The 9,595-nt window shown below is 36.2% G+C and overlaps 2 protein-coding genes across 2 annotated transcripts; both read right to left on the bottom strand.

Annotated features, from left to right (window-relative positions):
- Positions 1-1,550: 1,550 nt before the first annotated feature.
- On the bottom strand, positions 1,551-4,015 carry LOC140806359 (uncharacterized). The gene is made up of 2 exons (XM_073162971.1): positions 3,100-4,015; positions 1,551-2,978 (listed from the first exon to the last, which is right to left on the bottom strand). Exons 1-2 carry the CDS (start codon positions 3,799-3,801, stop codon positions 1,734-1,736), a joined length of 1,947 nt encoding a protein of 648 aa, XP_073019072.1. The 5' UTR covers positions 3,802-4,015; the 3' UTR covers positions 1,551-1,733.
- A 1,669-nt stretch (positions 4,016-5,684) lies between these two features.
- Positions 5,685-9,272, bottom strand: LOC140806358 (cytosolic Fe-S cluster assembly factor NBP35-like). Its single transcript, XM_073162970.1, has 4 exons — positions 9,223-9,272; positions 7,268-7,351; positions 7,054-7,155; positions 5,685-6,810 (listed from the first exon to the last, which is right to left on the bottom strand). The coding sequence occupies exons 2-4, from the start codon at positions 7,308-7,310 to the stop codon at positions 5,885-5,887; spliced, it is 1,071 nt and encodes a 356-aa protein (XP_073019071.1). The 5' UTR covers positions 7,311-7,351; positions 9,223-9,272; the 3' UTR covers positions 5,685-5,884.
- Positions 9,273-9,595: the final 323 nt, after the last annotated feature.

Below are 9,595 nucleotides of genomic sequence, written 5' to 3'. Positions count from 1 at the left end.
AAAAAAGAATACGAGTTTTGGAAATTTGTACTTGATTTATTATGGTATTGTAGTCTAATCGTGACATCATTTGTATGAAAATGAAACTTTTGATTAGTCAAAAGAAGTTGATTCCGTGACCATTTAAAAATAATGCTGCCATATATTATTATTATTTTTTTGCTAGCATATATCTTAAGAATTATGTCAAATAAATAAACCCCAACTTATTATTCTATACTCTATTACCGAGCTATTGTATCATTAAAATAACTAACTTTTAGGCACTATTTGGTACACGGGGATAAGGGTGGGATTGATAAATATATCCCACGTTTGGTACGTTTTTAAAAAGCCCATCCTTGATAAATACATTTTTAGAAGGATAAAACATCTTTAGTAAGAGGTGTAATAGTTTTAATCCAATGATAAAATATACTACAAATTACTTAATTACCCCCATTTATTTAAATGCATTTAAGTTAATGTTAAATGTTTATTAAATACATACATATATACAAATATATAGATGTATATATATACACACACAAATAGTTACTAGGCCCCTTCGATATGAAAAAGATTATAAAAAAATAAAAAAAGGCAAAAATCAAATTTGATCGATGATCACCTTTGAAAAAGGAAAAAAAAAATGGTTTAAATAATTTCCAAAATAAGACAAAAGAAACGAAAATCATATATATATATATATATATATATCGTAATTTAAGAATTGAGATATGCAATTACAAGATCTTAATTAGGGTTAATTTTGTCATTACATGTCAATATATAAATTTAATCACTCTTGTTAAAATCATACCAAACATTCAACATATTATTTTATCATTATATTTATCCTTGATTTATCCTTAGACTGTATATCCCTTACTTATCATATCCTATGTACCAAACTGTACCTTAGAATATATCTAATAGATGAGTATTCACCTCATCGATGTTCAAAATTTATCATATTTTAACATGTTGACAAATTAAAATAAAATTATTAAATGAAAATTTAAAAAAAATACCAAGTACGGATCATCGAGTTCTACAATTCGTTTCTGAATCCAAATGGTCCATTTAATCGGGGCTTAATCTTTAATGGGCCGGAGAAGTGTTTCGAGAAAACATCCCGTATTCGGCCCAATCATAATATCTCTCATCCTCAGTCCACGAGCACCTCCTAAAGTAAATTTTAGCATGGAATGTCATTTTAGTTTATTTTTACAAGGGGATTTACTATTTAGCAAGATTGTTTATATTAAATTTGTTATATTTTTTTACATATTTTTTTATAAGGAGTGACAAACTATCTATATTTTTTAAAATATAGATAAAAATAAGATTGATTTATAGATAAATAAGTTGCATAATTAAAATTTAGTTAATATAGGACCTTAACTTTAATTAAATATAGTTAATATGGTGGGGGGTGTGCATTTTATGAAATCTACTGGTGTTAAAAACGTGCGATAAGTAACAGACTCAAAGTTGCTAGTTGCATGGATAACAACTATGGTTTTTACATGACAAAATTTAGTAAAATTTTAGTTTACAGGATAAGAGGCTAAACTCTGAATATACCATTCAAATTTCAAAAGGTGCATTTTTGCTCACCATAAAGTGCGCAACACTGGTTAATTTCAACAAACAAACAACACATCTCATCATCAACACGCATATTTATCTCCGAATTCTGTACATATGTTTGTTATAAGTTATAACATCAGCAGCTTTCATATCCCTGATCAAGATGTTGTGGAGACAGTTCTTTCATAAACATCGTATGGCGTATGTGGAACAGCCACGCGAGGCTCGAAGGAACGTCTTGGAGCACCAAAGCACAAGTACTGATTCGTCAACCTCTTGTTGACGGAACCATGTTTGTGGATCGAGTTTTTCGTCCCCACGGTCAGTTTCGAAATAGCATTATCAATCTGGCCTTCTTTTGCTTCATCGACAGAACTTTGTGAAGCTGATGACAATTTAGAGAACAAACTTGAATGCGGTCTAAGAGAAACAGCCTGCATTTCACCATTCACCATCCCTGAAGCTAGTTTCTTCCTTGCTGTTGGGCTCGGTACGCTGCTCCTCACAGAAAGTGCTCGTTTGTTGTTAGGAAGTGATGATGGCTTCGAAAATCTTTGCCTCAACGGGGTTGGGACCCCTTCTGAAGCACTTGCATAGGTTGCATCCACCAATTTCTTGAGCCGGTCTGATGTTTTCTTTCTTTTCAACTTGGACCAATAGAGGAAACACTTCACCTTTTCAGCTGAGCCATGATTTACAGCCTTCGAGTTTTGTAGACTTACTTCAGACAAATACGTGTTTCGTTCCACACTGCGGCTACCACCATCTGATGCACTGTCCATGCCTGTGTACAAGAACATTTCAGTGTCACTAATGGTGAAGGAAGTGCCTGGACTGTTGCCAATACTTTGCCTCTTTATGTGGGATGCAATCGCTTTTCTTGCAGAGTAATCTTGAGAACTAAAAATCCCACCAACTGATACCAAATGCCTGTTTATTAGTTCAGTCGACGCAGAACAAGGCCGTTGCCGCAGAATATCAAGGGGAGTCATGCCATTATTATCACGAATATTTACGTCAATGCAGCTCACATTCATTAACAACTCCACAAGATCAGAATCAATGTTCCCTGTAATGGACAGATGAAGAGCAGTACTACCATCATTACTAACGGCGTTAATTATCTGTTCAATCTTGAAAATATTCCCACTTAACAAGTGTTTCATGAGTTCCATCTGGCGATCTAATCTCCGAAATCCAGGAGTTTGAAAACCCGTGACAACCGAGTGAAGAAATGTTTCACCGGCATTGTTTCTGGCTTCGATTAGTGATGGCGATGAAAGAATTAAAGCTTCAACCACAGCTAAATGACCTGTGTGCGCCGCCAGGTGCAACGCTGTATTGCCGTGGTTGTCTGTGGAGTTGGTGATATCCAGGTACGATGATGTAAGATTCTTAACTACCTGAATTCATATTTAGACTCAGTTTTTAGCACAAGACAGGAAATCGCCACCAAGGATTCAAGAAAAATGTATCCAAATCACAAAAACCTAAAGAAAGACAGAATCAAAATCGAATTCTTACCTCAACTTGACCTCTGGCTGCTGCAGCATGTAAGATGGTTGCTCCATGAATATCTCGATAGGCCAATGGGTCATCCGAGGAATTGCAAAGAATCTCCTGCATCAGCTTCAAATTCCCTCCTCTTGCTGCAGCGTGAAGAGCTCTATTCATGATTTCCAACTTATAAGCAGAAGGGATCTCCCCAGCTTGTTCCTCCGCCACCCCGGAGAACCTCGGGAACGCAGCAAAATCATAAACAACCTTAAAAACCTCAGAATCCTTGCTTCTTGCAGCAGCGTATAAGATATCAGTCACGCCATATTCGCCCTCTCCGAACACCAAAAGGGGGTCCCTTTGAAGCAATTCTTGAACAAACACCAAGTCTCCCGCGGAGGCAGCGGTGTACAAAAGCCATCCTCCATAACCAGCTCCTATCAGAGAGTTTTTCCCTTTCTTGATTTCACACTCGGAAAGAAGCTTTCTCGCAACCTGGGACCGGCACTTTGCGACATCGTGGAACTGCTCTTCATCGTCCCATACTGTCTCAAGGCGGCGGATCCTGCGAAGGGAGGTGAGTTTGATAAAGTGGTTGCCGTCCAGGAGGAGAAGTTCCCGGACCACGTCGTAGTGTCCATTGGCAGCCGCCCAATCAATCGGAGAAGCGTACCACCAGTGATCTCCGGTGCTTTCCCACCGTAGAGGGAAGAACGAGGGAGGAGGCATTTTAGAGGGAAAAAAAAGGGATTTCAACTTTTCAACAACAAAGAGCTGAGAGCAGTAAAGCCTCACCCCACCTCTTTGTTTTCAACACCAAGATTCCTTGGTCAAATCGGAGAATTCAGCTTTTTTAGTTTTTGATACAAAAATAATGATATCCAGATTCTACGGTCAAAATCATTTCAGTGAGACAAAAACTGAAAAAACACCCATTGTTTTTCAGAGTTTAATATAGAAAATAGTGAATTGCTTAAGAAATTCACTATTTTCTTATGAAGTCCTCCCGGATTATATGCATAAATTTGGCGTATATTATATTAGATGATATGGTATTTTTACGAGAGTAAAGTCTTATTATCAAGATTCTAACACCATAATAGAAATAGCATAAATAAAAGCCAACCATTATTGTGAGCAACCTAAAACACAATTACATACAGTTAAACTACCAGCGGTAGCAATTATTACAAGTTAGAATGGAATCAGAGAGATGTAAACAATAATTAACTATATCAACATTGGCGATTCGAGGGAGACAATAAAGAATGAAACATTATTGTTCTAATTAAAGAAGCACGACCCACGTACGGAAAAACCATCAAAAGAATTATTATTATTTAAAAAAAAAAATTAGACAGTTCACAGTGGAATGGACAGAAGACAAAAATCTTGTAGGAGAATGATTCCTTGTTGCAATCGATTATTCTTTTGGTGCTTAATTAATTAATAAAGTTTTGATATAGTGGGAAATTTCAATTATTTTTACGCTTCATGCGCAATATCCTGATTAAAGATCAATCTAAAATCATGTGATCTCCACTCAAATAAAAAAAAGTGTTTTTTTAAAAGTTAAAATTTATGTTTTCTAAGTTTCTGTTTCTAATTTTTAAAACAATGTTTTTTAAAGTTACGTATCCAAACTAGACCTAAATATTTAATCTCTATTTAACTAATAGCGTAGACATAACAGCAAAATTTATTATAAGAAACTAGGTATCTGTTGAAGATAACGAATAAGGCCTAATCACTTAATTATAGTAAAAGTAGCACGTTACAAAAGGACAGGGCGGTGACAGATCTCAATAGATATATTCATCCTCCACCGGTTAAAGAATTATTTACTAGTTTGTCGACTCCTTCGACCACCTCAAATTTCGTTTTTAATCTATTTTATCAAATTTCAATTTTATTTTAATGTTGCTCAAATGTTCTCATCGCCACGGATAAATTTTCTGATGCCAAGTAAAACTCAGATATCTGTTTGTCATGCATGCGCAATGTTTTCAAGGGTATTAATTCCTTTTGGAGACATTAAAGAAGGAATATATAATTAGAATTCACAAGTTACCTCCTGGAAAGTTTGTCGCATATATATATATATATGAATGTGTCATTTTAATGTCATAACTGCGATATGGAAGCACGTGAAAGACCAGACCACCTTTTGACTTTGCAGTGATGAAATGAAATATGATGCATGCCACTAAAATGCATGTGATCCTCTCAAAAACTATGTACTACCACTACACGGTCTTGTGTTTTCTAATTTCAGCTCATAGTTGAAAGGTAAAAAGTAAGTCTAACACCACCCTTTGTTCAGATTTCATGAATATCACCAACTCGTCTCTCAAAAAGAATTACTAACTCGGCGTGTTACATTCAGTATCGTAGACAATCAGGGCTGTAAAAATTATATTGTTTATTCCTCACAAATTTTAGTATTTTATCAAAATAATATAAATATATTTCTAACTTTTATTTTCGAATTATGCGCCAATATGTTGAATATTTCGAGCCAACCTCGTTTATGGTACATCAATATAGAGATATGGCAAATCAACCCCAACCGAACTGGGCTTGGTTGATGAGAAATTGAAACAAAAACAAAATAAACTTGTACTAACAAAGTAGCCATTGTCGAAGAAAGTTATTCCAGTATTTCCATATGTAATTATTCATTTCGGGAACATAAATGAAACATAATTCTGGAACATAACATTCACTGACTGTTATAAAAAAAATTGAAAATTTGATCATCTACAGGACACACTCCTCAGTCCTCCCCCTGATAATAACTCACATCACGCATCTATGCCACATCCTCCATTCTTGACGCCTTCACTTCCGACAACACCTTCTCCACAATCGCCTTCAAGGCGGGAGCACTTACATGACATTTACCATCATCAAAGCAAGATCTTCCTTCTTCTGCAGCTTTACACAGCTGAGGGTCCAAGGGTACCTTTCCAAGAAAGGGAACCCCCATGTCTCGACACATTTTTGCGCCACCACCAGCACTACTGTCAAAAACTTCACTAAAAGCGAACAAATTCAGCATTTCTGGTGCCTTCTCCTTCAAGTACATCATAGCCCACTCAGTCATGTCTTTTTGCTCGCCAGCATCTGTCAGGCTCAAGAATCTGAGATCCGACAATGGTTGACACAAACCACTCATATTCTCCACGACTCCAATAATCGGTAGCTCAACTTTCCTGCAGAAGCTGACTTCTTTCCTCACATCTATAAGAGATACCTGTTGTGGAGTGGTAACTATAATGGCACCATCTATTCCGGTTGCCTTAAGGAACTGGACAACTGAAATATGCTCATCTGAGGTCCCAGGTGGTGCATCGACTACAAGAAAATCAAGCTCACCCCAGTACACATCCTTCAGGAATTGCTTGATGAGTCCATTCTTTCGTGGCCCTCTCCATACGACAGCCTCATCAGCGTCGGGGAGCATGAAACCGATAGACATGACCCCAAGGTTAGACTCAACGTAAACAGGAGACCAACCAAGGTTACTCTGATGAATCTGTTGCCCTTCAAGACCGAGCATCTTCGGGGTGCTTGGACCGCAAATATCAATATCAAGAAGACCTACCTGATAATCCATACCAGCTAAGGCAAAAGAAAGTTGAGCTGAGAATGTACTCTTCCCAACTCCACCCTTGCCGGATAACACCAGAATTTTGTGTTTTACTGTTGCCATTCTTTCTGCTATAGAAACCAAGTCTGCAGATAAAATGTCAAGAGTAAATTAAAAGCACAAATTCGATAACTACAGGAATATATAACTAACCAGTCAGAACACAACACAAAAAGGATGGTCTTTTTCATATTTTAGCATCTCTATGATTATGGAGAAAACCCAGACATTGATTTTAATGGTACTCACTATTAAAAGAGATCCAATACCACAAAAATCAGATCCAACAAATTAGATACAACTTATAAACTCAAATAAATAATTTATACCTGGGTCGGGTCCTTTCGGAGCAGTAGCGCAAGCCTCCTGATTAGGGCATCCTTCACAAGAATCAGATTTTCCAGCTGATTCAGATTGAGGCCCTGGGCAATCTGAAATTTTCACCAGAAAAAGATTGATTAAAAAATAAGCAATCTCAACAAAATATAAACGGCTAAAATCTGAAATTGCATGTGTAAACAACAGCTAAGAAGATTCACATACGTTCATTGGCGTTTTCAGGTATTTCGTTGCCTCCGTTTTCCATCTCTCTTACTCTTCTTGTCTGAAAAATCAACCCCTTGAACCCTAGAAAGAAATAGCACCTTAGATAACCGGGTAGAGTCGGTGGTTGTTCTTAGTGGACTGGGCCTTAAACAAGTCCCTCAGTTTCGAAGCCCAAATAATAATAGGCCCATATTTTAAAACATCATAGGGCCAGATCAACTAATGTAAAACCACCTTAATGTGCATGTAAGTGATCCTATCTCAACATGACCTATGATTTCCAATTTGATGTGGAAACATTCATGCAAGTGTTGGAACAAATGGCGAAGTCATTACACCAAGTTGTATAGATTCACTGAGTGACTATATGATTGGGTGGATTAGAACTCAACAACCTGCGAGAATAACCCTGAGAGCCACATAAGACAATGTGCATGGTAAACTTTTTTACAATCGAAGTAAGCGTGCATGTGCCGCCTGTCGGCAATTTACGACTTCGCAAAAAAAAAAAAATCAAACTGTTTTTATGACTTTGTAAAAACTACTTTCCATTTTATTAAGTTTCACTTCCTTCTGTTGAACTTTGTCAAAAATTTGTTACAATTATTTATTCAGTTCTTATAAATTATCAAATATAAATTCACATAATCAACTATATTTCTAATAAATTATTACAATCAGCATCAATCAATATATAAAAGCAAATTTTATAATTTAAATAAAAGTGTTGTTGCTGCTGCTGTTAATGATTGTTTGATTTTTGATTTACTATGTAGGGGGTAATGACAGGCCTCATATCAGGCGATTATCATTTCTAGATTAGTTTTATACTTATAATTTTCTCTATATTATTGGTTCTAATATCTGGTAATTAAAATCTTCTCTGCTTTGTGATGTTGTTTAAACATCTTCTTCTTCATCGTCTTTTTTTTTTCCTGTAATAGTAGAATCTCAGACGTTATTTCAGTTATGCAATTCTCTTATTCATTGCCCATTATCTTGTAAAATTGTATGTATCTTTTGCTAATTAACTTATTCTTGCTCAGTATTTGGTGAATTCATACATCTTTCGAAGAAAGAACAACAGAGTGGACATGGACGGATCCAGGAATAAGAGTTTGGGGGGCTTGAAAGGCAATGCTTTCCTGGACAGTGTGACCCAAATCTTCCAAGAAAGTTGAATCTTTCAAGAATCTTAAGTGCTTAATTAAGTTTGCCAGAAATTACAAATGAACAAGGTGATGAGGTAAGTTATCAACAAGCACAATTTTCAGTCTTCAATTCTTGGTCCAAATCACAGTTGAAATAATATTCTTCCAAAGACCAAGTGAAGGCAAGACGGCAAGAAAAGTATGACATTTTGTGGATTTACTCCCAGAAAAACAGAAAGAAAACACTACTAATACCACACAAGGAACAAAATACAGGACAATGATGTTGTCTTATAGGCAATCTGTTGGTATGCAATTCTTTTAGGCCAATGAGCTTCTAGACATTGCGCTCTTATTCTGTTCGTTAACCACCAATTATGCTATTGAGCAAAACTGGAAAACATTCAACACTTTGACTTTCCGCACCTGTGATAAATATAATTTACAGTCACAATGCTCGACTTACCATATCTCTCGGTTATTTGTTGGCAGGAAAATAGCAAGAATTTACATCCAACAATTATTGTGTCCGTTATAGTAAAAAAAAATCCAGTATCTAAATAACAGAAGCCAAGTTTACACAACAGCCAACAATTCCGTTACGCGACTGCAAGACACGTGCTCATCTAATCCAATATACGCGTATCACACAAATCAAATTTCAATAGCACAATAAGAAGGGTGATCGGCATTTCATCAAACAAGTCATGGCCAACAGAGAAAAAAAGCAACCAAAAAACCACAAATCACGCACAGAGAAACCATCAGAAACAAAATCAAACATGTATAGCCGATTCTTACCTGGATTGTTGCCCTGCCGGATGAGCAATTCGATTTCTTGGTGAGTCCTATTGCGCCTTGTTTCTCTCGCTAAAGGAGTTGGAGAGATTATGTAGAATTGATGTTGGCTGAAATTTTGTATAACTGGGCTGCTGGGCTGGGCTGGACTATTTTAACTAAGTATTAAAAAATGGGCTGGGCTACAGCCCACTATTTTTGAATCCGTTGCTTCATACTATTTGATTCCAAGTTTTGCGTCAATATTAGTAGCATCTGGGCTGTGTATGGGAGTAATTTATACACTAGTTCATCAGTTCATGTGTATTTGTTTGAGCTTTTATTAAAAATAAAATAAAATGTAAAACTTAGACTCTTTGGTTCGTCTTTAAATGAA

Source organism: Primulina eburnea, chromosome 11, assembly GCF_022965805.1.
Source record: "Primulina eburnea isolate SZY01 chromosome 11, ASM2296580v1, whole genome shotgun sequence".
NCBI classification, from domain to species: Eukaryota; Viridiplantae; Streptophyta; class Magnoliopsida; order Lamiales; family Gesneriaceae; genus Primulina; species Primulina eburnea.
The sequence above is the reverse complement of the archived record's forward strand: the minus strand, read 5'-3'. Positions and strand labels throughout refer to the sequence as shown.